General features: G+C 41.7%; 2 protein-coding genes across 2 annotated transcripts in view; both read right to left on the bottom strand.

Moving 5' to 3' along the window:
• The window catches only part of LOC147336376 (ribonuclease inhibitor-like), a 66,082-nt gene that overhangs the window by 9,041 nt on the left and 29,214 nt on the right, over nt 1-27,827 (bottom strand). The gene's annotated exons all lie outside the window — the stretch shown is intronic.
• On the bottom strand, nt 102-12,843 carry LOC147336378 (NLR family CARD domain-containing protein 3-like). Its single transcript, XM_086287789.1, has 4 exons — nt 12,711-12,843; nt 10,775-12,569; nt 3,476-3,652; nt 102-297 (listed from the first exon to the last, which is right to left on the bottom strand). Exons 1-4 carry the CDS (start codon nt 12,841-12,843, stop codon nt 102-104), a joined length of 2,301 nt encoding a protein of 766 aa, XP_086143915.1.

Below are 27,827 nucleotides of genomic sequence, written 5' to 3'. Positions count from 1 at the left end.
ACTTTACCATGAAGATCCTCAGTGTGGATCAGTATAATATCAGCCTGATGTCTGCAGTTTAGTGTCAGCACAACTTTCACATCATATTCATCTCAGCACAACTAAAACATGCTGACTGACCCCAGAGTTTCAAGTCCACATCCTGGACTCTCCAGGAAACCACACAGATGCTTCACTCCTGAATCCTGCAGCTTGTTGTTGTAGCTCAGCTCCAGCTGTCTCAGATGGGAGGGGTTGGACTTCAGTGCTGCTGCCAGATAATCACAGCTGATCTCTGACAAACCACAGTCACTCAATCTGTATAAAGAATGAAAGATGTAAGTTTATTAGACAAAGTGTGAGCTTGAAATCATTCAGTGTTTCATCATCTGTTCAGAGCTGAAGAAGGTTCAGAATGTAGAAGTTTAGAAAATGGAAACTCCAAACAGCTGACAGAGTTCATACGCCTTTGTCAGGGTCAAATTCAAGCAAGACCATGTGAAAATTAAAACACATCATCCTAGGTGAACTTAAACACCTTTGTTCCCCTTTTGTTAAGACATAGAAAAGTACACCACACAAAAATACTGCAAAAGGAAACGGTCGCCTTATATACATAGTGTATAAACTCAAAATGCACATTTCACTTCAAATTAAGATTAAGGCTTTGAACAGATCACATAGTTCAGTTCAACATATAAGACTTTAAGAATGCACAAGCATCTACTTAAAATCTATTTAATTTATCATCCATGATATTATTTTGTACAATTCCAATGTATTTTGTTCATCTCCCTTAAATAAACAGGCAGTCTTAAAGTATGAAATATTCATATACAAACACATATAAATGTGTGTACTGTCTCAGTGGCTGATAGTACCCCACAGGCCTCAGTGTGAGCTTGAAGACATTTATAATGTTTAAGTAGTTTAATGTGCAGGTGCTGACGATAAACACATTTTGAATGAAAGCCGGGGAACTTTGGTAGCACAGAAACAAGTGGCTATTCTTTGTGACTATATGGATCACTCACAATACCATTATTTCACACAAAGGCACCAAATTAATACTCAAAAAAGCTGCAGCAATACACACAAATATAAACAGTACTTGGTGACAACTTTGCTTTTAGCCTTTAACCCTTCTTGACTACTTTTGATGTGGCCTCTATATTTTACCTTTAAAAACAGTTCATCTTGCCAATCTGTTATTTTCTCATTTTGACCAACTGTATCAGCACAATTTATCTAAATTCAGACAAAATTTAAAATACAAGTAGAAAGTGATATTTTGACTGTAAAAACCACACACATGTTTAACGAATCATCTTCATAACTTGAAATGCAAATAGAGATTGTACACTTTTAAAAATACGCACACGTTTTGCAAACAACAAAGTTATATGGTACTATTTACCAAAAAATGCAGCCAAGGCTCAGACGTTTTTCATATAATCATTTCAAACTATTTACAGAACAATCAGGTGTCAAACAATAGTTTGTGTCACTCTAACACATATGAGAACAGCACAGGGATAAACCTGCAGGTCTGACAGCAGGTGTGTCACTCAGCGTTTACACTGCAATCTGCCTTTGTTGGCTTTAAGGCAGCAACTGTGACGATCACTAGTAGAACTGACACACAAAACAAAACAACAGCTACACACTAAATACACAAGACAACAAACTAACTTGAGACCAAACACGGTAAACGTCACAAATCTCTCACGTATCAAAACTCTCTCTCTCTTTCGCTCACTCGCTCTCTCTTGCCGGTCACTCCTAAAACTTCCCCCTTTTGCTAAACAACCAAATGTCATGTTTCCATATCATTTTTGATTGGTCGACATGGTACATTTTCCCACCTATAGGGCTTTGGAGCGTGATGTCACGGGAGATGGGCCATGCCCCCTTCCGCCATGACAGTAGGCCAGCCAAAGGATACCATTTCAGCTATGGATCGTACGTGTTGTGTTGTCGGTTGCAACGTTAGATCACACGATCGTGAAGGCAAGAAGCTGGATAACGGGCTCTCTTTTCATCGTTTTCCGTCCTGGAGGCAACGTGAGGGATCCCATGTATCCGATATTACTAAACAAAGACGTCAGGCTTGGATTCCAGCGGTGAGACGAGCGGATATCGAGTTCTCTGCAATCCCCAGCTTTTTGTTGGTTTGCTCACGGCATTTTCTAAATTAATTCATATCACTCTTGAAAGGCTTTTAGTGTGATTTTCAATGTGCTGAGGTCATAGATAATGAGATAAAACATGCTAATGTGTGATGCTGCAGAACCACATCATGTCGACTGAGTAGCTTATGATTTGGCATTATTGCAGGCAAACCAGCATATGAAATGGATGTAACAAATCCAGACTGGGCACCAACACTGCACATGGGGCATGACGACATACCTGTATCAGACTCGGACCGGCACTCAAGGCGTACGCAACGGAAGCGAAAAAGAGCACCCATCGGAGGTAAACAACCCCCCCCCCTCTAAAAACATACTAAATTGCTATCACTGTACACTAATCCGCACATAACTTCCAGATGAATCACACACCTGTCATTGGAATATTGGTGTACATTTACCTTATGTCTAATTTTATCTTACAGGCTTTCGTTATGCAGCTGCAGAGTCTGAAGGTGTGTCCCGTGCAGAAGTGATTGATGAAGATCTGACAGAAGACCAACAGCAAAATCACAATGTCATGGAGGCAGTGGACAGCAGTTGTGTTGGACAAGTGGAGGTTGAGGTACCAGCTGCAAATGTGGATATACTGAAGAAATGTAAACCTTTTAAAATGATGACAGATTACAAACTCTCAGCTGTGTCTGTAATCAAACCTCTGTAACTTTGCTTCACTTCAGCAGCATCAGCTCATGTTCACATGTTGATTCATGGTTTGCTTCAGTTTTTGATGGACTGCAGAATATTTTGAAGGTTATCTGCTATAAAAAGCCAGAACAGGAAAATCTGCTTCATGTGTTTCTGTTTGATCCTCAGTGACTTTGACACAAAGGCCTCTGCTGTGATGATCACACCTCTGATCAAGTCTCACAGTGTCAGCTTTGTTTTTATACATATGGATATGTGCTGATAAATGATCAGAATTATAATATTTCCGACTGCCTGCTGTGTGCCGTGACCTTTGACCTGCTAAAGACAGTCAGCTGTGGATTATTCATTGTTGTGTCTGATACTTAGAACTGTGAGGAAGAACACTACACAGTTAATCAGGGTCCCCTCTCTCTGAATCAGGAAAGGTGGGCAGGCCGCGTGTGGGCCGCGGGCCATACGTTGAGTCTCACTGTTTGAAATGTGAACATTGTTCTGCTGCAGTCAATGGACTAAACCAGAGAAGAAGAAAACAGACTTTACCATGAAGATCCTCAGTGTGGATCAGTATAATATCAGCCTGATGTCTGCAGTTTAGTGTCAGCACAACTTTCACATCATATTCATCTCAGCACAACTAAAACATGCTGACTGACCTCAGAGTTTCAAGTCCACATCCTGGACTCTCCAGGAAACCACACAGATGCTTCACTCCTGAATCCTGCAGCTTGTAGTTGTCACTCAGGTCCAGCTGTCTCAGATGGGAGGGGTTGGACTTCAGCGCTGCTGCCAGATAATCACAGCTGATCTCTGACAAACCACAGCGACTCAATCTGTATAAAGGATGAAAGATGTAAGTTTATTAGACAAAGTGTGAGCTTGAAATCATTCAGTGTTTCATCATCTGTTCAGAGCTGAAGAAGGTTCAGAATGTAGAAGTTTAGAAAATGGAAACTCCAAACAGCTGAAGCCAACAGGAAGCAGCTTCAAACAAACACAACAAGAGAAAAAACTCTGAATGTTTCACATTAAAGTCGTACATTTCTCATAAAAACAGGACAAAGACTTGAAAAAGTCGTGTTTTTCCTTCCAGGAACCACAAGGCTTCACTTTTAAAGGTGAAGTGTGAAAGAAATGGACATATTTGAAGTCCAACACCTTTTTCCAGTCACATTATTAAAGCAGACAAACTACAAGCTCATTTTCATTCCAACAAGTCATCTTCTGACCTGGACTAACAACACTGGTCTCTATGTGCAGCTGGCTGTGAGACCAGTGCTCAGGGAGCGTCTACAAAGTGCAACACTGAAAGAACATCACACACTAGCTGTGTCCCAAAACGTCGGCTGCATCCTTCGGAGGACCCGGTATTCGCGGTCTACGTGGGCCGGGTCCTTCAAAGACTGAAAAGGCTGGAAGTGCGAGGCTGTGAAATGGGACGGTCTAGCCTTCAGATTTGCGTCACCGCTGTCTTTGTGGAGTTTAATAAACTCGGCCGTCTGCTCCTTGCTATCTAAAATATAACAGGACACTGGCGTAAATTCTCGACCGTCTCACACTTCTGTTTAATCAGTTTCCTGTTTAACGTTTATTCAGCTGTGTGAAAATCCCGGAGGAACTTTGATCTCAGCCAAACCGATTTACTCCGGAACAAATAAAACACAGAAAAAAGGCAAACAATTACATTACATTACATATTTGAAGTTTAAACAGCTACTTTCTCACCTGAAAATATGTTAAAAGTTTATTTTGTGACCCAGAAAGATTAATAAGAGTAATTTGAAAACTTAGTAGCAGCCGCCATTGTTGGCAGCTGAAATTTGGCTGGGCCGCGCTATGAATTCTGGGATATGGTGGGCCACGAAGGACACACCCGACGAATCCTTCAAATTCGGGGAAATGAAGGACGCATTTGTCGGGCACATTTGAAGGAGTCGACAAATACGGACAGCCTTCATCGCCTGGCTGTGACGTAATCGGCCTTCAAATGCAGCCTCTGGAGGATGCAGCCGACGTTTTGGGACACAGCTACTAATTTGCTTCCATCATCCAACCTGAAGAGGAAACAGAGACGCCTCCCCTTCAAAGTAAAAGCTGCTCCTTTTGGACACAGTATCAAAGAAAGTCTACAGTATAACATAGAAAAGACAGAACAAAGTTTTGGTTGTTTTTAAATTGTGCAGAAATGAAACTACACTAAGCTCAATTATGTGACAGACATTTCATCCCATGTCAGTTTGGCCTCATCCTGGGCCGGATTCTCCAGCACACACTCTGACCACAGGTCCATGTTGAGCAGGATGAGCTGCTGGCTAATCTGGAGGCTGTAGCAGCAGCTCACAGTCACAGTGGGTTTCCACTCATGAAAAAGCTCTGGCTGCTTCATTTCTCATCTCATATCAGAGACTTTAATGCTTCCCTGAAGCTGTACTGTGATGCTTCCATATTCCAGTGAGGCCTCCATAATGATTTCAGCTGTTCTGTACACACACTGTGTGCCCTGTATGGCTCAAAGTCTCTGCAGCCTGTTTTTATCTGCTATCATCAGATCTTCATCATCCTCATTCACATCCCTCACACACTCTACAGCCTCATCAGCACTGACTTCATCTTCACTGACTGATGGAGCACAACATGAACCTGTGGAGGCTGAAACACTGTCCTGTCAAACATCTCCCCGTCACCACTCCACTTCTGTCAGCCTTTAAATGAACCCTGCTCAAGTCTGTCACTTCTGTTTGGAGCCAAAAGAGGTTAAAGATTACGCCACTACATTCTTGTCTAGAAAATATTAAAGTGTATTTGGTGACACACAAAAAAGGGTAAAAGTATAGTTTGGGTCCACACATGTCCAAACCCTGGTGTGTAGGCCTACTTAGTATTGAGAAAAGCCCACTAAAAGAACGCCCACCAGACCAAAGCAATGGTGTTGACTTGATTAGCATTAACCCCGCCCCCTGACTTTGATGGGTGAAGCTGACAAATAAAATGTATTTATGAACAGCGATGCAGGGCCAGGAGTAGCAACGTGAATTAAATAAATACATCATTAAATAATTCATTAAATGTGTCAGTAAAATAATTAAAATAGAAAACAAACCAAGAAAATATGTAATTAACTAATTTGAATTGTACATAAATACTTAATGAATTATTTTAAATGAAATTAACCGATAATTCATTGTGATTTTGTTTTGTGTTTTGATGAGCTAATAATCAGCTCTCTTTTTCTCATTGTTGTTCTAAGCCGCTTATCCAAAGGTAAGGCACTACCTGTTGAATTATTTCCAAAGTGTGCCAAATTGGACATTACAAATTAAAGTCTACTCACTGAAATTACTGGGGAATGTCTGCTTTGATTTTGATGAGAATCTCATGACAGTACTGAGGATTTAATGCAGTTGGACTGCTAAAAATGATTGAATGCGGTTGGACCGCTAAAGGATTTAATACGGTTGGACCGTGGAAAGCAGTTGGACTGCTGAGTGATTTTAGTATATTAGGGAATTTGGTTATTGTTTGGGGTGGAGCCCGTATTGGTTATAAGGTTGGACCTGCTTCAGTCTTACACTTTTTTGGCTGTTTTACTGTTGTTCCAAAGTATTATAAATTATTCAAGAACGTCAGTTGGACTGATAGGAAGCACAGTGCTCAGAGGTAACGCTTGCCAATGCCAAGGACGCTTAGGCATTGTCCTCGAAGAGGGATAGTCAGTTGGTCACTGTGGAGCTTGGGGCACTCCAGAATAACTAGGAGTTAGAGTCTCCTTACCGTTTGGAACGATAGTCTGCGCTTTTTTGGCCAGCAGAAGTTGGACTTCGGGCGTGTAACTTTAACTTAAAACTTCGGGGTAAGCCTTGGCTGTGAAATGCCAAAAATAGAGCTTCAGGCAAAGTTTGGGTTGGTTGACGCTTTTAAATTGAGTTAGGGATTTTAGAGATGAGGCCAGAAACTGTTGGACAGATACTGGTTAATTGATCACAAAAAAGTTGGACTTTATCGGTTGGACCGTTAACTTAAATTTGTCGAAATTGTTTAGGCGCTAAAGCTGACAGATGTGACAGTGGTTGTAAATATAAGACGTCTTTGTAATATAAAATAAGAGATCTCTGTGTGAAAGGAGTCTGAGGCAGTGCTGGAGCTATTTTTAGACTGTGTGTGTGTGAGTGTGAAAATGCAAATTAGTCAGCAGTGAACTGTTTAAACCACAGTTGGTTTTACAAATACTGCTGCAAACATTGTTGAGTGTGTGTTTAAGACGCCATTTATGTTCATTAGAGGGCTATAAATAAAGTTTTGAGTTGCCGTAGTGGATGTATAGTAATTGACTGAGTTTTGATATATAAATATAGTGAGTGCACTGTATATATTTAAGACTAACATATTACTTTTAGGAGTAACCTCTCATCAGCAATAAATGCTGGTGTGTTTTATTTTTTCTATTCTATGTGTGTGCTGTGAGAATTAATAGAGGTTTCAATTGTTTTCTTTGACTTGCTCTTTCTGATTATGAAAGGCATGTCTGAAATACTCTTAGGAAAGCGTGTTGTGAGTATATTCCTCAACTCTTGTCACAGTTTAAGTGTGTGAATGCTGTGAGTAGCAGGTTTTGAGTGATTGGGTGTGATTTGTACAAAATAATAAATAATAATAACACTATGAAAGTTGATAGTAGAGTGAGTGCAGAAGTGGAAGTGTGAGAGAAAAGGCGGTGTGTGTGTGAGACGATCTGACAAACGCAAAGAATTTAGTATATTTAGAAGTGTGTGCGTGAAATAAGGGTGAATTGTTTTAGATCAAGACTTAGTAAAACAAGAGTTTTATTAGCCTGTAAAAAAAACAAAACAGGAGAGATAGAAACAGAAAATATGGTTCTGAGCAGCTGCAAGGTTGACAGGAAATGGTGTGTGTGACAGGAACTTTGCATGCCCATAAAAGGAACTGACTGTGACAAGTGAGCACACAGAGAGAGAAACATACGAGTTAAACTCCAGGCAGATGAAGCAAATGGAGGTTTTAAGAAAAGAAATGAAAAGGATATTAATTGTATGCTTTAGTGTGTCAATACAGGTGGACTTCTTTCAACCTAGAATCTTGAGTACAAAACCATTGATTAACAGAATTGGGAGGAAAACAGGCCAGATTTTGGCTTAAAATTTTACAGCTTGACCTCCCACTTGTCCCGATCCTGAGAAGAAGCTCATAGGACAGTTAATCTCCTGATGAAGACCGACAGAAGATCGTGGACTTCAAGAATTAACAGCAGGCAAAAGACAGTGCAACTGAAACTACACTGACGATACCAGCAGCAGCATGGAAGAAAAGCACGTGATGGAAAATGCACGGTGAACTGCAGGCTGGTAAGAACAGTGTGACATAACTGTTTAAAGACACTGAATGGGATATTTTGCCAGGCTGGGATTTAATCTAAAAGGAAAATACTGAAAAGAGCAACGGAGAAGAAACAGAGAAGAAACAGACTGTGTTTGCTGGGGATCACAAGACAACAAAGGACACTAAGAGAAGGGCACAGGGGCCAGTGGGAAGGTGAAGCCCAGACGAGTTCGACTGCGAGAATAGAGGGTACAATTGGGTTGAAATTGAAGCCGGAACTCAGGATGGTTTAGGGATGTCCACGTCACAAACAAAGAGGTAAACAAAAAGAAGGTAAAATAAAGAGAGAAAATAACTGACAATTACATTAATGAATAGAAGACACACATACAGATATTACATAGATTTATTTTTAGGATAAAGGGGAGAGATTATACGTAGAAATGACTTTTTATACACATATTGCATTTTGTGCCTTTAAGGGAGTTGTGGCTCAATTCGTCTCTTGAGGGTCACGAGCCTTTGGCTAGCGCTATGATTAGCCAATCTACTGTGAGGATGATATGAGTTATTGAAGGATTGCACACGCTTACAGACATATAGAGTCCATAAACACACATGACAGTATTGATTCCAGGCAAAAGGCCTCAAATTAATTTAGCGTTTAACTGAACTTGAGCTGGCCCTGTAACAAGTGACAGAAAAGAGGAACTGAATAGGAGTTTCTTGCTTTAGAGAAGGACCAAAGGAAGGAAAGCATATATTTTGGTTAAGTCTGATAAACTAGAATGAGAAGGTATTGTTACATCAAAGGAGCAAGATGAAATAAAAAGGCTGTACCAAAAACAGGCTATAACATAGGAAATGTGAGTTTTAAAATGAAGTTAGTGTTAACACACAGGAGTTGTTTCAAGGCAGCGTTTAGCTGTGATAAAATGTATGCAGGAGTAATTGCTTATATGTTTAAACTTAATTGATTAAAGTGGTTGTTTTTTTGGATCTTTTAGTAGAATAGGCGCTTATAATGATTTTCTTGTGAAAGGAGATTCTAGGTCAGAGTGGAGGCCTTGCAGCAGCGAGACTTCTGTGTACAGGATGTTGATGATTAGATAAGGCAAGCGACAGGAAACGCATGCAGGGACGTGAAAGCAGCGTTTTAAGAGTTTTAAAATGATGAGTAACGTTGAAGAATATATATAAATACAAGTCAATAAGTCAAGAAGATAATTAGGATCTGGCTTTTGATTAAAGAGTCCCAAAGATGATAAGTTAGGGAGGTGCAGGAAAAGGTGTTTGGTTTGCTTTACACAAGATCTCGGCGACCACAGGGGGGTGAGGATCCTGGAGGCCCGAGGCATGATGGACCACAAGAGAGGGACGCAGAAAAAACCTAATCTTACGCATGAAGTGTTCTCGAGGGGGAGCTGGTGTTTATTACTGGACCACTTAGATGACATGAGGTTGTCTGATTTGCTGAGCCAGAGGACGGCTAGAGAGGGTCAGAGCGGGAGTGGTGACCCCGATGTCCATGATGCCATGGATGGACATGGAAGCAGCTGAGTGGGCCGAGGAGTGACCCAACACAATGTATTGTGACCTCTGGTGTTCCAGAGGTCGAGAGAGGGAGTATTGAGATTGGAGAGATATTTTGCTGCTATTGTTAATAATCATCATCATTACCATTGCATTAATAATATAATCTACAGAATTGATATTGCATTCAGATGTTTAAACAGTGTGTGTCTTTCAGAAAGACTAAGTTGCAGGCTGACAGGAAGTTGCAGGTGTGTCTTTTGCAGAACTGAAACCGAAAGCAGAGTCTAAGTGCAGGTTATTTTGAGGAGCCTTTAAGGACGAGACACACACTTAGTTAAAGAGAATCATTTATAGGTGGAAGTTTAATCATGTTTTGCTCGGGGTTGCAAAAGAGCAGTTTGTCGCAGAACTGCTGCTGATGTGTCAAGATGATAAGCGAGCATCCGGCAGTGACAGGAAGTACCTGCCATGAAGATAGGAGATAATGTTCTTTTAAACTGTGTTAAAAGTCATTGTGGTTTTGATTTGACGTATGCATATATTCTGTTTGTGACGTATGAGGGGGCGTCATTAAATTCAAGCCCTGATGGTATAAAATATCTGTTTATGCTTTGATTAAGTCGGAGATCAGCCCGGTCTGCGAACGGAGCTGGTCTTCCCACGCGTGTATTTCATTAAAATCAATTGTTTGACCAAGTTCTGGACCATGGTTGTTTGTACTCTCCTTCCCCAATATTTGAACCTTAACATTAGTTTACTCAAAATAATTTTAAGACATCAATATTAAAGGTTAAGTTATGATAATGAATACATGCAACTATAACTGATGACATAAGAATTTGGATTTTTTAAGCTAAAGCGAAGGTGCTGACTCACTTGGCATGTTACTCTCAAATCCTCCCTAATAACAATAACATAATTACACTTTAGCCACAAGAGGGCAGCAGCATTAATACAAGTCACGTGTATATAAAGGTACAGTGATTATATTACAGTGATTTTGACAAAAACAAAACAGAGGTTCATGGCAGTGTGTTTTCCATAACATACCAACCAAATTAAATAATAAAAACTTTATAACTTACAGAGCTTTTTTAGAGGCTTTGACCACTGGCAGCAGCCTCAGAAGAGCCTCCTCTGAAGCAGAGTATTTATTCAGGTCAAACACATCCAGATCTTTTTCTGATGACAGTAAGATGAAGACCAGAGCTGACCACTGAGCAGGAGACAGTTTATCTGTGGAGAGACGTCCTGAACTCAGGGACTGTTGGATCTCCTCCAGTAGAGAACGATCATTCAGTTCATTCAGACAGTGAAACAGATTGATGCTTTTCTCTGCAGACAGATTCTCACTGAGCTTCTCCTTGATGTACTGAACTGCTTCTTGATTGGTCTGTGAGCTACTTCCTGTCTGTGTCATGAGGCCTTGCAAACGAGTTTGATTAGTCTTCAGACCCAAGAGAAAACGAAGGAACAAGTCCAGGTGTCCATTGGGGCTCTGTAAGGCCTTGTTCACAGCACTCTGGTGGAGAGATTGGAGTTTTGGTTTATCAAATAGTTTAGACCACATGGACGTTGTTTGTTGTTCTTCCAGCAGATTGAGTCCAGAGTTGATGAAGGTCAGGTGGACATGAAGAGCAGCCAGAAACTCCTGAACACTGAGATGAACAAAGCAGAACACCTTGTTCTGGTACAGTTGTTTCTCCTCTTTAAAGATCTGTGTGAACACTCCTGAGTACACTGAGGCTGCTCTGATATCGATGCCACACTCTGTCAGGTCTGGTTCATAGAAGATCAGGTTTCCTTTCTGCAGCTGATCAAAAGCCAGTTTTCCCAGTGACTCAATCATCTTCCTGCTCTCTGGACTCCAGTGTGGATCTGTCTCAGCTCCTCCATCATATTTGATCCTCTTGACTTTGGCCTGAACCACCAGGAAGTGGATGTACATCTCAGTCAGGGTGTTGGGCAGCTCTGCTCCCTCTCTGGTTTCCAGCACATCCTCCAGAACTGTAGCAGTGATCCAGCAGAAGACTGGGATGTGACACATGATGTGGAGGCTTCGAGCTTTCTTGATGTGGGAGATGATCCTGCTGGCCTGCTCCTCATCTCTGAATCTCTTCCTGAAGTACTCCTCCTTCTGTGGGTCAGTGAACCCTCTGACCTCTGTCACCATGTCGACACACCAAGGAGGGATCTGATTGGCTGCTGCAGGTCGTGTTGTTATCCAAAGGCGAGCAGAAGGGAGCAGGTTCCCTCTGATGAGGTTTGTCAGCAGCTCATCCAATGAGGTGGACTTTCTGGTTTCTGTCAGGATTTTAGTTTTGTTGAAGTCCAAATTAAGTCGACACTCATCCAGACCATCAAGTATGAACACAACCTGGAAGTCTTCAAGCCTGCAGATTCCTGATCCTTTGGTTTCAGTAAAGAAGTGATGAACAAGTTCCACCAAGCTGAACTTTTCCTCTTTCAGCACATTCAGCTCTCTGAAAGTGAATGGAAATATGAACTGGATGTCCTGGTTGGCTTTGTCTTCAGCCCAGTCCAGGCTGTATTTCTGTGTTAAGACTGTTTTCCCAATGCCAGCCACTCCCTTTGTCAGCACTGTTCTGATTGGTTCGTCTCTTCCTGGTGAGGCTTTAAAGATGTCTTCTTGTCTGATTGTTGTTTCTGGTCTGTCTGGTTTCCTGGATGCTGTTTCAATCTGTCTGACCTCATGTTCCTCATTGACCTCTGCAGTCCCTCCCTCTGTGATGTAGAGCTCTGTGTAGATCTGATTCAGGAGGGTTGGGCTTCCTGCTTTAGCGATGCCCTCAAACACACACTGGAACTTCTTCTTCAGTTGGGCTTTAAGTTCTCGTTTACAGAGTGGAGCAAATATTTCTGAAGGTAAGAAATTCAGAAACAAATATTATATAATAAATATCATAGCCTTTCAGTACCCTGAAAGGATGAATGTCTATTGGTCCATTTCTTGAGCTATTAGGAAAGATCAATATTCAGTCTTTAGAGAAATTCTCTTACTGCTCTGCAGATGGTCAGCCATCTCATGCTGCTTAAGTCTCCTCAAGAAGTGGAGTGTGATCTTCAGAAATGCTTCTCTGCAGCTCTTTCTTTCATCTTCATCCTCTCCTTCAAACATCTCCTCATCCTCCATCTGGCTCTTTAAAGTTTCTGGGTGATCTGGACTCAGAAGCTTCTGGATCTTCTTCAGCTCGTTCTTCACAAACATGGTGATGTTGTCCTCCAGCCGCTGGAAAAGAAGACTATATGAATTACCCAGTGGTAAATGGACTGGTTCTTATATAGCTCTCTTTGATACTCTGTGCACACAAAGCATTTTATACAACATGCCTCATTCAACCAAGCACATTGTTCTATGCTTAAATACTTTCTTTCACACTCTGATGGATGCATCAGAGGGCAGCTTGGGTTTAGTACGTTACCCAGTACATTTGCCAGCCAGGGTTTGATTCACAAACCTTCTAACTAGTAGCTGACCTGCTCCCCTCCTGAGCTACAGTCACCCCAATCTGACTGAAATCATGGAGCCCAAACTCTGATTTATGTTGGACACAATGACAATCCTCTAGTCCACAAAGTGCAGCATAGAGGTGACTGAAAAGAACAAATGTAGACGTAGTACAAACCATAACCACAGAGTCCAGGTGTGTTTGATGTTGCTGTGCAGACTGACCAGTGGAAACCTCTGCTCTCTGCTGGTCCACTCTGTGGAGGAGTAATGTATAATTAGCTCATGTTATGTCTGTCCACACACAGACACAAGCTAAAGGTCCATGAAGTGATGTTTGGATGGGTTCAGTCAATCAGATGACTGTCATGGTGAAGCTTTGCTAGTCCTGCTGATCCCACTGAGAATTAACAACTCAGTTTCCAGATGTCTGTAGTTTTCTGCTCAGTTTCTTTAGTCCCAACAGCTCTTACCATCTCCTGCATAAAGCTTTCCCTCCATGCTCAGATGCCCTGGAACAAGGTGCTCTCTTTATATCAGTGACTGGTTTAAAGGGACAACTTGCAGTGCTTGCCAAACTTTGTGTCAGCAAAAGTAGTTCTAATGTTTCTTACATTTTTTACATTTTTACATTTTTACACACACAAATCAATGAACGCAAAAACATGAACTTTCCAGATATTTTGTTTCACAATGTTACAAAACTCAGTTCACAACTACACAGTCTGATTTACAAGTACAAAATATTTATGACCACAGTTTGAGCCGATGTATGTCCCGAGTCTGTGGACTCAGTAGTTTTGTTTTGATTGTTATTGTCTTTTGTTACAATTTCATTCTGATTAAGATTTTCTAGTTCTGAGGTTTTGGTTTCTGTGTTCCCTCTGTACTGTGTTAGTATTGTGTCTCTGTGTTCACTTCCTGTTTTATTTTGACAGTGCCATGTCCTATGTTAGTGTGTCTAGTTTTGCTTCCCCTTGTCTGGTTATGTCCAATGAATCCTGCTGTGTCTCCCTTTTCTCATTCCCTGATGGCTCTTTTGTGTATATGAGCCCTTTGTTTTCTCCTGCTTGTTGCTGGTTCGTCTGTGTTGTCTCCCCGTGTCTCCGTTTAAGGTTTCAGGTTAGTTTTTTGGTTTTTTCAGTAGAGGTTATCTTAGCTTCTGCACAGGCCATCTCCACTGCACTTCACCGTTTCAATAAAGCTCACTCACGTCACAGCAGTGTCGGCATCTTGGGTCCTTTATTAAATTCAACATGGCTCGCCCCGCTAGCCGTGACATAAGATGTGAAAACAATATCCAAAAAACATGAGGGACAAAGAGGGAATAGTTTTAAGGTGCAGGGCCAACAAACTGAGTCTAGCCATAAACTCAGAGTTGATTGAATTAGCATTTTGAATTGGCTGATCTGAGTTACTTCAATCAAGTCTATGTTCACTTTGAGTTAAGACTAGGGATGGGTATCGAAAACCGGTTCTTGTTGAGAACCGGTTCCCACTGTTTCAATTCCTTGGAATTGTTTGCCATTTTTGCAAACGATTCCCTTATCGATTCCAGTCGCCCAGAATGACGTCACCACGTTGCGGAGCGTCATTTACCTGGCAGGAAACACGGCGCGTAAGCGGCTCAAACACTCAAATGTTTGGTTATACTTTACGAGAACGGATGACAACAGGGCAACTTGCAATTAGAGCTGGGCGATAGAACGATAACGATATGTATCGCGATATAACTTTTACTCGATAGAGAAATTAAGCTATCGCGATAGACCTCGCCGCTCTTGTCCTCTTAAAAAAAAAAAAAGGGTCAGCCAATCCAAATTAAGTAGCGCAGAGCCTAACCAATCACAGCCGCAGCGTCACGTCGCGTGACTTGTTACGTACAGCACAAGTGCCAAGCCGCACGTGTGTTTGTTTGGGAAGCAGCCAGCGGGTAATGGAGCCAGCGGGTAATGGAGGAAATGAGTGTGCCGACTAGAAAAATCAACCGAGCGTGACCGAAGAGAAAACAGATGATGGTTGCAATGCCGGAGAGATTGTCGAACGGAAGAGCCATAGAAGTTCTGTAGTGTGAAGGTATTTCGGCTATTTCAAGTCTGACAAAAACAGAGTAGCGTGCACTGTAAATTGTGCCGAAAGCAAGTCTGGAAATATAATAAACTGGTGCATGCGTCACACTGTGCGCCACGTTATTGTTTCGGTGAAATGAATTTCTACAATACTGTTAATTCTACTCTCTGCAGTGTTTAAATGCTTACATATACACACAGTTACTGTCCCTCCACACATACGACTCGGTTCTGCTTCTATGCCCCAGCTTTGTTTACTTTTTCCCACCGAGGCTTCTAGACTTCTGATTGGCCAACATTTCTGCACGGTTAGGAATCTAGCGCCACCTGCTGCTTTGGCATGTTCATAGCAGCGTTTTCCTTCATTTCTGCCTTTATGTGTGGACGGGATTATTTTTTAAAACGAAAACGGAAAATCTCAGTTTTCAAAAATACCCGTGTACGTGTGGACGTAGCCTCAGTCTCTGACTGGAAGCGCTAATTCATCATTCGGCTTTTGTCAGACTAAAGTAACTGTTAAAACTGTTTGAAAAGCTAAGCTATACAACAAGGAGAGATTGAGAATTTCCTTTTAGTTCTCAGTTTATTTGATATTGACAAAAGTTAGTCAGTTTTGTCTGTTCTTCTGTAAAACAAACTAAGATTTATTTTTAGAATTAATATTTTGTTTCTAAGTGGAATTGACAATTTAGTCTGTTTCGTTTGTTCTATTTTGAAACTTAAACGCTTTAGCGGCTGCCTTTTGTGTAGTTTGCAATATTTGCCTTTATTTATCTGAAAAAGTCTCATGTTCCTTAAGTACATCTACCCTGTTGAACTTATTATGGGAAATAAATATTTAAATAAAAACAAGCTGCTGATTATTTCACATTTTACTTGTGAGCAACGGCACATTTAAATCTTACAAATATAGTTATTTGGCTTATATCGTGATAGATATCGTTATCGCCTGAAATGAAAAAAACATATCGTGATATGAAAAAATCTTATATCGCCCAGCTCTACTTGCAATACTTGCAAAGTAGATATTTCATTTAAGGGAGGAAACACTACGAATATGCAAAAGCATTTGCTCACAAAACACGCGATGACCTTAAATGAATGTCGTGTTTTTAATTCCGCTCCGGACTCGTGAATCTCAACCCAGCAGCAGCGGTAACGTTTGCACGTCCTCTCCCGTTAATGCGGCAGGTAAATAATCAACTAACAGTGCATATTATGTTAGCGCGATCTGCCTTATCTGCCATTACTGCCATTACTGTGCGTTTAGATAACCATGATGAGAGAGACAGAGTCTGGCTGGCGCTCGCTGGCAGTTCTCGCTGCAGTCTACCGGTAGCGTCTCCTTTCAGGCCAGGATAGACGAATGTCACCGAGCAGAGACTAAGTTTGTGGTCAAAGGCTTGCACCCATTTGCCACAGCAGATGCCCCCGATTTCACTTTGGTAAGTGAATGTGTTTAATTGTAGGCAGGGACATTACTGGATATTCTTGTGTAATTGATACAGAATAATTTATGTTACACTTTGTTATTGCTACAGGAGAATATTTATTTTATTATTTTACATATACATTTTTTTTTCCTGGGGACCCTGTGACACCCACTGAAGAGCCGTAGGCTGTGGATCTCTTAAGATCTCACTGTTGGGTTTGTAGGCAATGTTACTCCTAAATTTCTATCTTGTTCAAAGAGAAGATATAAAACAAACTTCTAAGCTAATCAACTTTAGTGTTCTCCTTTTTTAAACATAAGAATCGATAAAGAATCGGATCGTTAAACAGAATCGAAAATGGAATCAGAATCGTTAAAATCTTATCAATACCCATCCCTAGTTAAGATTATACGTGATTGATGTAAAAGAAAAAAGCCATCATCAGCAACTGATTCTGATTTAGCAGGTTTTCAAATCTAAACGGTACCCATCCCTAGCTGGCTGTAGTTAAACCTTTACTTAAAAAGCATCCCTAGACCCAGAGGTAGGTAATAATGAGTTAAATTTACTCCATTACGTTTACTTGAGTAAGCTTTTGAAAAAAAAATGTACTTTTAAAGTACCTTTTGGTACTTTAATGGCACACATGTTAATGTTAGCCATTTAAATATTAGCAGTTAGCTGAGGCCACAAGAAGAAGAGGCCCTAGAAGAACAATGGATGATAAGATTAGATTTTCAAGACTAGGCAGAGACGTGTTTTCCTTTACTGTCTCTTACAGAGGAGGGAGCAGATACCAGACGAGGTCACGGAGGTACGGGGAGGATTCGCAGCAGACAGCAAGACTGCCACGTCCATGCGAGAGAGCGATGGCTACGATAATCTCTGTTTTTGTCTCCCTATATAATGTTGTACAGCCCATGTGAGGGTTATCCTCTCTGTGAACCAGATGCTTGATTTCACACAGAGGTCCACCAACTGAATTTGATCAGTTATGGAACGATTTACCTCGACAGGCTCCTTCACTCGCTGCTTTTAAACCTCCTTTAAAACACACTTTTACTCCCTGACCTTTGACCCAGTGTGACATGTTGACTCACTACCTCAGACAGCTTAAAAATAGTCTTTTTGTTTTTTGGTGCTGCCTAAAAGAACCGTAAATATCTGTCCTATATACAGTTATGTTCATATATTTTTGTACTACATCAGGAAACTCAAAAACATAGTTTTTAATATTTTAATCCTTATTTTTAAAACTGTTTTTGTCATTTTTCTTCTCCCATTGCATCAAAAATCATTATTTACACTGAATAAATGAGTCAGCAGCTCTCTTACATTGTTGCTGCAGGTTCATTACTGAAGTCTGGAGGTTCTCCTTTGGACCGGTCACTCCTCACAGACAAACAGCTGGATGCTGCAGATGCTGCTCCATCCTCTTCCTCCATCTTCTTGATGTCAGGGTGGAGTTAGTCTGAGAGGTAAACACACACACTCAGAGGTGCTGTTGTACTGGAAGCATCACACTGACGGGTTTCTAAAGTTCTCATTGATCATTTCATGGAGTTTCTGTGGTAAACACTGTCCTGTGACGTATGTGTTATGGTGAGGGTCATGAGGGCTAACCAGCCCCACTCCTTACTCCTCATATTTCAGCCTGAAGCACAATAACAGCCTAAACCTAACCAGGAGGCTGTAACCTCAAAGGGACTTCATGGTTAGAAATAAAGGTTCAATGAAATGAAGCAGATCATAAAAACATGAGTTCCAACTTTAAAAGAAGCATCCACACGATGACGGCACAGCAGAGGAGCACTTTCTCTAACACACTGATTCAGTTCCACTGACACAAGGACACACACAGGAAGGCACACACACACAAGCCTTTATAAGAAACAACACAATCATCTGCGCTTGACTTGTCAATCCAAGTCCTTAGCCCATGAGCCCGCGGTATCAGACCACAGATATTCCCTTACTTTGAAAAAATAAAGCCAGGTTTCAGAACAGACCTGATGTTTATGCTACAGCCTGTTTACCAATATAATCAATATCAGATATCAGAGCAACAGAAACCTCGGTGATCAGGACGCTGGGACTGAGAACAGGAAGTGGCTCAAACGTCACAGTTTCATAACGTCACCCTGAACTCCACTCATGGCGTTTCTGTCGCCATTGTAGTTTTTAAAGTCCCGTGATAAAGGCGGATCTTTCTGTGAATCCGCACGCTCATTGGCTAATAGCTCGAGATTGACACATCGTTATCCAATGAGCGTGCGGGAACTTCCGACATAAAGTTGTTTCCTTTGAAAAACCAAAGTCTGATTATTTTTGCCTCCACTGACGGAGCCTGTTGTTCCCGCCACAGAGACACAGTAATGTCAGAGCGGTGTTAACACTCACCCTGCCTCAGCACAGCTCTCACTCTCCTCCTGCTCTCTCACACTAAACGGAGGCTCAGCTAAACTCACTTCCTCTCTACTTACAGGAAACCAGCGCTCAGAGGAGCCGACCGGCCTCACATTTCACCCACAGACACGAACAGCGTGGAATTATTTTATGTCATAAGAAGAAACATATTCACGTAAACACTCACCTGCCTCAGCTCCACCTTCCTCCTCCTGCTGCTCTGAACGGAGGCTCAATACTTTCACTTTCACTGCTGCTCCCTAAACACAGAGGATGCTGGGACTTGTAGTTGTTTCCTTCCGGTGCGGTCTTCCTCTTTGTTTGTGTTTGTGTTCAAGTTATTTCGATCATGTAAACATCAACAGAACACGTGAAGCCACACAGAGTTTGTATGTCGAGGTGGGTAGGAGGGTTTGAGGGTTTGGGGAGGGGTCAGAGGGAAGAGGTCTCTCAGTCTTGACAATCCACATTGATGGCATTGCATCTTTCAGCGTGTTTGTGGGTCGATTTGGATGCTCCAGGTGTGAGAGCAGCCACTCAGCCTCTGCTGCAGATGTGTGTCACAAGTTCATCTAGTAGTAGGCTATGGCACTTGGCCACAGGTGGCAGCAGTGGACTGGCCTCCATGTGAGACTGCTCCAGCTGCTATGTGATAGTCCAGCTGCAAACTGAAGATCATATGCAAGTTTTGGAAATTAAACTGTACAATATAAAGCGCCTTGAGGCGACTGTTGTTGTGATTTGGTGCTATATAAATAAAATTGAATTGAAACTCAGAATATTCTTAACTTAGCTTTAAAACCAACCCAATCTAACTCTCCTCCACACTCAAAAACAAAGACAAACCAACTGACACATCTGAGTCCCTCACTTTCTTCAATCCACTCACTCTCACAAGCTCCACTTAGTCACACTGGCTCTGTTTATTACTAATTACTATTGTCTCCCCAGAAACACTTCCGTTTTCTTTTTTCCTATTTCAGTTGTGTTTTTTGTGCTTTTGCAGCGTTTTTCTTAATGCTGGTGTTTTCTTAAGTTGCAGTCCGTTTGGCCTCTCAGGGCCACCGTAGATAAGGGCCAAAAATAAATACATAACATCATTTCAATCAGTTTAAAGGTTTATTTGCAAGACACAAAAACAGAAAAAATAAAAAGTTACAAATGTATTGTGCATGAAACAGGAATTCAAACGTGGCTCAAATGTGTGTCACAAGTTAATCTGGCTGTAGGCTATGGCACTTGACCACAGGTGGCGCTAATTGACTTGACTCCATTTGAGTGCACACAAAGTAAACTGCACACTTTAGTTGTGAAGCGAAAACGCTGAAATCGCAGTAATAACACGCACGAGGGGAACGATAACGAAGACAAGATGCTCCTGATCGTTACTCTTGCTGTCCTGTGAACAGCATCGGCGTGGTGTTAATGGTTTGCTTTTGTTTTGGCGATCGCCCCGTGAATGAGAATATGACCAGGTAAACCTGCGACATTTTTAAATAGTTTGTCGTTCAACAGCAACAAGACTGACGGAGTGTGTTTGAGGAAACCTCACAAATGTCACAGATGAAATATTTGGTGTTTATTTGCTGGTTTGTCGGTAGCAGCTCCTTCAAAGTAAGTCTACCACACATCTGTTTGACCAACGCCAGTTGATTTGGATCACCGGTCCAAACAATTTGAACCATTGTTGTGTTTCCTTTGTGTTGAGTTTGACTGATATTTGCTGGATAGCAAATGTTTTAAAGCTATGCAACCTTTATCTGCACATAGCAGTTAAACTGTTTAGATCAATCTTTATTGATAATATACATTATTTATTTATGAATTACTGTGTACACAAGAATAAGTTAATGTATTAAGTTAAACTGGCTGAAGTTTTTGTATTATTCTTGTGATTTTTTTTATTGGCCCTGTTTATTTACAGGCCAGGTGACCCTTTAGGGGTTTAAAATGCTGAGCCAATGAACGGCTGGGAGCAGGAATCTTTCCTCACTGAAGCTTCCACTTCCACGGGTCTGGTAGGAAGTTGTCCAAGCCAACAAATCAAACAGACAAAAAAATCCACATATCAATCACCTGGATCACCTGTTGAGAAAGAAAAAAGAGAAAACAAGCAAACAAAAGAGAGCAATATAATAAACAACAGCATCGCGATGATCTATGTGAATATAACTGTAAATACTAAATATTGAATATTATTGTGCAGCACGTAAGATCGACAGCGCACAGTGTGCTTTGAGGTAGCAGCCAAAATGCAAGGCAAGTTTATTTATATCGCACAATTCAACAACAAGGTGATCCCAAGTTCTTTACAGAACATTAAAAAACAAAAATGGATAAAAAGCATGATTTAAACGTGACGTGCCCGTGAGCTCCGCCGGCAGCCAGCTGTGCCAGAGTGACCGAGCCCCAGGCTGAGAGGCCAAAGGCACCCCACCCTGAAGGAGCCCGAGCGAGCCCCAGGCTCCAGGCCCCGACAAGCAGTACCTGGACGCCCATCCCCAGACACAAAGAACCACCAATGCACCGATGTCTGAAGGCGTCTGCCACTGGCAGGGGGAGTGGTGGGGGGAGATAGGCCTCCATACCTTGGAGGGCCTGAGATGTCCCCAGAGAGGTGGCGTCTGATACCCGACCTGACATATGGACACAGACAAACAGGCACACACAGATACAAACATCCATTCCCACCCTCATGCTCTCATATGCAATTACTCAGCAGCAGGTAAGCGCATAGCCCCTCCTGGTAGCCCTCAATGTCTACGTGTATTTAAAATTGAGAGGTGGGCAACGGCGCCAGGGGTGAGGTTGTACACCCTGATGTGATTCTGATCTTGGAAACATTAAAGACATTCATAGCCAGACTGCTGACTTTGTGTTTTTATTCAGTCGCCTAACAGAAGTGCAGTGAGAAACGATTTACCCCATCCTGATTTCTTAGCTATTTGCATATTTGCCACACTTACGTGTTTCAGATCGTGAAGCAAATTTTTATGATAGATAAAGATGACCAGAGTCAGCATAAAATAAAGCTTTTACATGTATTGCTGGGAGGTCGGCAGCTCCCTCCACTGCTTGGCCCTCTGTGAAAAACAACTGGGATCCAGCTTCCCTGTGATGCTGAATTATATAAGTGGACAAAAATAAATAGATAGAAGGATGGATGATTGTATTTTGTGTACAATCGTTGAAGTGTAAAAAGGGTTGGCCCTCCGTGGTGCCCTAAGCAAAGTTTGATTTTTGGGGCCCTTTAATAGTGCCAATAATAGTGATTAATGATCACCTACTATAAATGTATTTCATTTTCTAATGTTGATGTTGTTGTAATCCACAGTGAAAAATGTCATAAAAACAGATAACAAATTTGCAACTTTCATGAAAAATATTTTCATTAATATTTAAAAAAAAAAAAAAAACACCTCCCCCTGCTGGCCACACAGAGAAACAATAGATAAAACCTGAGAGCTGCACAGTTGCAGCAGTGTGGTTTACGTCATTCTGTTGTCAGCCTGTTTTACACATCGGTGGTTTCTTATTGACGTGTAAAAAGATCTGAAATCGTAGTAAATTCAGCTGCTATTGTGGGCTGCGGATGATTTACACTTAACATTTTAATAACTGGGTATTGAATGTCAGAGGCCCAATGTTCCCTCTAATTTTTCAGGTGTCTGAGCGAACACACAAACTCCCTGAGCGGTTCCTTGGACCACTGTGAGCGACAGCAGACGTGTGCACTGTGGTCACACCGGCATCGAATCCATCCAAGTTTCATGGTTTATTAAAATAATCAAATTACAGCGTTTACATTTATGTTAGACTACTTTTAATGAACTGCTTCAGCCCATTTACAATGAAAATGTAAAAGAAATCTTGTTCATGACCTGTGTAGTATGTTAACACTATTGGAAGTACAAATAACTTGAACTCCAATTTAGAAAACACAACTTTTTTTTTTTATAAAGCTCTGACTTGTATTATGAGTCCGTGGTCTGGGAGAGAGTCTGTAACTCTCTGTCTCCAAAATACTGTATATAATGACCAAAGCTGGGAAATTAATCAATCAATCAATCTTTATTTATAAAGCACTTTTCATACAAAAAAAGTAGCACAAAGTGCTTTACATGGTTAAAAGCACCCCACCCCGCCCTCCAACTAACCCCCCACACTCTCATTAACATAAACAATCATGAATGCACCCATATCCCCCCCCCCAGCCAGGCTGAGAGGACCCCCAGAGCCCCAGCAGCCACGGTCGATCACAGCCCCGGTGCAGAGAGCCCCCTCCGAGGAAACACTGGAGATATGTCACAATAGGATATATACAGGGTAAAAAGATAAAGTAAATAAGAACGGGATACAATAGAAATAGTAAGAAGATAAAAAATGAGTAAGAATAAAATCAATAAATATTAGGTAAAACCTAAATTAATAAATAGAATAACAGGATAGAATAAATAAGCATAAAATAAATAAACGTTAGGTGAAAGATAAATTAAAAAGGTGGTCTTGAGCCTGTTCTTAAAAACATGTACGTTCTCTGCGGCCCTGAGCTGTCTTTGGGAACAGTCAAAAGGCCAGTACCAGAGGACCTCAAGGTCCGCGAGGGTTCATATGGTAAAAGCAGATCTGAGAGATAAGACGGCCCAAATCAAATTCAAATTCAAATTTTATTTTTCACGCACACAGTCATACACAGTACGATATGCAGTGAAATGCTTGGACAACTGCTCGTGACCTAAAGAAAAAAAAAAAGGAAATAAATAGGAAATAAATAGGAAAAATTAAAAAGGGTAAATTTAACTAGGAGGGAATAAAATATAAATTAAGGTTAAAAATGAAATAACTGTACAACACAAATTAGAATGAAGGGTAAATTTAACTGGGAGAATAACATAAAATATATAAATTAAAGTTGAAAATAAAATAACTGTACAACAAAATACACAATATAGAACTATATAAGAATGTATGAAGAAATATAAATAAATAAATATATACACAATAACAGCAGCTGTACAAGTATTAACTGGAAATGAAGAATATAGTGACCAGTGTTGTGCAATCCACATTATGTCTTGTGCAGTGCAAATATGCTTAAAGTGATTTAAGTGATGAAGTGAAAATAATGTCCAGAAAGTCCAGTGTGTGTGTAAGAACCATATGTGTGGGTCAGTACTGTGTGGTGGTGTGATTGAGAGACCGTATCGCCTGCGGGAAGAAGCTCCTCCTCAGTCTCTCTGTGTTGGTCTTCAGGGAGCGGAATCGCTTTCCTGACCTCAGCAGAGAGAACAGTCTGTTGTTGGGATGGCTGAGGTCCTTCACGATCTTCCTGGCCTTGGTCCAGCACCGCCTGCTGTAGATTGAGTGCAGGTCAGGGAGCTCGGAGCGGATGGTGCGCTCAGCTGACCGCACAACCCTCTGTAGAGCTCGTCTGTCCTGCATGGTGCTGTTCCCGAACCAGGTTAAGATGTTTCCCGTCAGGATGCTCTCTATGGTGCAGGAGTAAAAGTTCCTGAGCACCTTGGAGGGCAGTTGGAAGTCTCTCAAGCGTCTGAGGTGGTAGAGACGCTGTCGGGCCTTTTCACCACGGTGTTGATGTGACAGGACCATGACAGGTCCAGCGTGATGTGAACTCCGAGGTATTTGAAGCTGTCCACTCTCTCCACTGGGCACTCGTTGATGACGGGGGTCTGGTAGTTCCTCTCCTGCTTAGTGCTGAAGTCCACTATCAGCTCCTTTGTCTTACTGACGTTTAGAAGGAGGTTGTTCCTCTGGCACCAGTTCTCCAGATTCCTAATCTCCTTCAGGTAGGCTGTCTCGTTGTTATCAGAGATCAGGCCCACCACGACGGTGTCGTCAGCAAACTTGATGATGTGGTGGAGCTGGTAGTGGCCATACAGTCATATGTGTACAGAGAGTACAGCAGGGGGCTCAGAACACACCCCTGGGGGGCTCCAGTGCTGAGAGTGGTGGAGGCTGAGACATGTCCGCCCATCCTTACTGCCTGTGGTCTGCCAGTTAGGAAGTTGGAGATCCACTGACACATAGATGAGCTGAGTCCCAGATGCTCCAGCTTGGTGGTGAGTGTGGAGGGAATTATGGTATTAAATGCAGAGCTGTAGTCTATGAAGAGCATTTTAACATAATTCCCCCTTCTAGTGTCCAAGTGAGTGAGTGATGTGTGGAGGAGATGAGAGATGGCATCGTCTGTGGAACGATTTGGATGGTAAGCGAACTGTAGTGGGTCCAGTGTGTCTGGTAGTGAAGAAATGATGAAGTCTCTGACCAGGCGTTCAAAGCACTTCATCACTACTGAGGTGAGGGCTACAGGGCGATAGTCATTGAGAGAAGCAGACCATTAAGACATTTAAAAACCAATAAAAGAACTTTAAAATCGATCCTGAAATACACGGGGAGCCAATGCAGCGATTCTAAAACCGGTGTACTGTGGGCCCACCCTCTGGTCTTCGTCAGCACACGAGCTGCAGTTTTGTAAAAGTTGTAAGGGTGATATATTCTTTTTGGGGAGACCAGAGAGCAGGGCGTTACAGCAATCAATGCGACTGGTAATAAAAGCATGCATCAACATATATAGCTGAATTTTTTTAATATTTTGTACACAATAACAGAATAATTTCAGAAAAACACAAAATGACTGGTGTCAATATTATTTGCCCCACAAAAAAGGTCGAATATAAAACAATATTGCAAATATTGCACAGTTGAAAAAAAAAAAGCACTACAGCTCAGTTGTTCCTGCCATCCTTTGTCCTCCTGTTTCCCCTCCCTCTCCCCTCCAACGACGAGTTTGATGGTGTTACGGATTCAAATATTGGGGATGGATACAAGAGGAAAAACCACAATAACAACACTGGTCCGACCGGGTTGAGTCAAATGATGATTTTAATGATCACACGTGTGGGAGATGGACACCGTACGCAGACAGCATCAGATCTCAAAATGGTGGAGCATTGCTCAAACTCTTATAGCCTCTGGTGCCTCCACCTTATCATAAAAGCCTAAACATTCACATGCTTTCTCTCACACGGCGCCTAAGCTACGACCTTGGCTCCCTGTTTATCTGCTCCTGCTGAGATGGGGCAGAAAACTCCAGCATGTTCTGTTCTCTTCTAATCAGACAAATAAGGCGATGACTTTCTGCGAACAGTATTTCTTATAACTCAGCAGTATAATGCATCATGAAACAATATCATTCATTCACAATAAATCAGCAGTCTAATGTAATGCAAATCAGTTTAACAAATGCAATAGTTATCACCTTCTTCTAATTCAGGAGAATAATGCAAACTAAAACTACATAATAATTCACAATCTTCAATTAGGGGTCTAACGTGGCATAAAATAATATTATAATACCACATTGGCAAACTTCTCCCAATGTTTCCACTGAAGGGGTTGAAAGTTAAAAAGCGCCGAAGGTTAAGTTAGGTTTGGAGTAAATCATGGATGTGCACACGTGTTTGTGTGCAGCTTGTAGTGCAAACGTGCGTGCAGAATTCATGCAGACATGTGTAACTGGTCGTTTTGAGGTAGAAAAGAGTGATGCGCGGTCAAGCTGGTAGTTGAAAGTGTCAGTCAGAGTAGAAGAGCATTGTGTAAAAATGCAAGTAATAACAAAAACGTGCAAGTCATTAATCGCATCACCCTGAAAAACCTGAGTAAGGAGTGCAGCTCCTGATGAAAGGAGGAGCACTGAAAACCAGGAAATGATGTTTCTGGAACAGTCTGATGACTGAAGCTGGATGTTTGAAGTCTCAGTGAACTGCTTGTCTTTTCCCCACAGCTCCTCCCTCAGCGATGTATATGGCTATATGTTATGAACAATGTGCTGATGTCCGTATCAGGTAACAAACAGCGTGACACAAACGGAGAACATTGTGTCCACTCGATAATATGCTGCTCTAAAAAGGCTCCATCCTGCAGGGAAGTCGGCCCAGCTTTACTCGCACAGCCTGCCAGCTCTGTTTGAACAGAAAGGACATCTGCACAAGAAACACAGCAGCCTGTCGCTCAGCACCAACTGCCTCACTGAGCGGATCAGTCTCAGGTACGACACGCCATCACAGATGCAGGGAAACAGGAGCTGTAGGTGCAGCAGTGTTAATAATGTCATGTATGATGCTACCACTTGATTTTGAGGAAGGAGGATACTGTAAACCCAATTTTGTCTGCTTGTTCTGACCTGGATATTCTCTGTTGGCCACAGAAAGTTTGCCATATCTGTAAAGATTCCTGACACTAAAGGTTGTAGGAGGTGCAGTGTAGGTAAGCAATGCCGAGTTACTCTGGTCAGTCTGTTTGTTCACGGAGAACAACTGCAGACACTTAGTCCTGCTCTCTCTGTTTCAGCAAGAAACCCATACACAGATAGTACATATCTGTGCGGGGCTGTCCCATCTGGCCTGGTTTTACTCTTGTGGTATGAGCCTCTTCAAAAGTTCATGCATCTAAAGGTTTGTACAGATATGTCGAACTTGCCACCTGAATAAATGTCTTCCTTTCTAACTCTACCCCGATTTCCACAATGCAAACCAGCCATTAGACCTGGATTACATAAAAGTAGACAGACAGCATATCAAAATCTGAAGCTGAAGAATGTAATTGATTTTTTTTAATAACATATGCATACTTTTTATTCAAGCCCAACAAGATTTTAGAGACTAAATAAAAGAAACGTTGTATAAACGCCGTCCAAAAACACCAACAGCACCTTCTCTGGGTCCAAGCTCGTGTAACTGAA

The sequence above is a fragment of the Aulonocara sp. 'chitande type north' Nkhata Bay genome, linkage group LG3 (assembly GCF_057382095.1).
Source record: "Aulonocara sp. 'chitande type north' Nkhata Bay isolate Kocher_YH1m ecotype deep benthic linkage group LG3, A_spYH_male_GT1.1, whole genome shotgun sequence".
Lineage (NCBI taxonomy): Eukaryota > Metazoa > Chordata > Actinopteri > Cichliformes > Cichlidae > Aulonocara > Aulonocara sp. 'chitande type north' Nkhata Bay.
This window is presented reverse-complemented; position numbering and strand designations above follow the sequence as displayed.

What these genes read in the sequence shown, in the direction of transcription:
- LOC147336378 (XM_086287789.1), bottom strand. Translation starts at nt 12,843, where the DNA reads ATGGAGGATGAGGAGATGTTTGAAGGAGAGGATGAAGATGAAAGAAAG. An exon ending in AAAGCCTCTAAAAAAGCTCT is followed by an intron (nt 3,653 to 10,774) that starts GTAAGTTATAAA and finishes TCCTTTATACAG; the next exon opens with ATTGAGTCGCTGTGGTTTGT. An exon ending in TGTGGACTTGAAACTCTGAG is followed by an intron (nt 298 to 3,475) that starts GTCAGTCAGCAT and finishes TTCTTTATACAG; the next exon opens with ATTGAGTGACTGTGGTTTGT.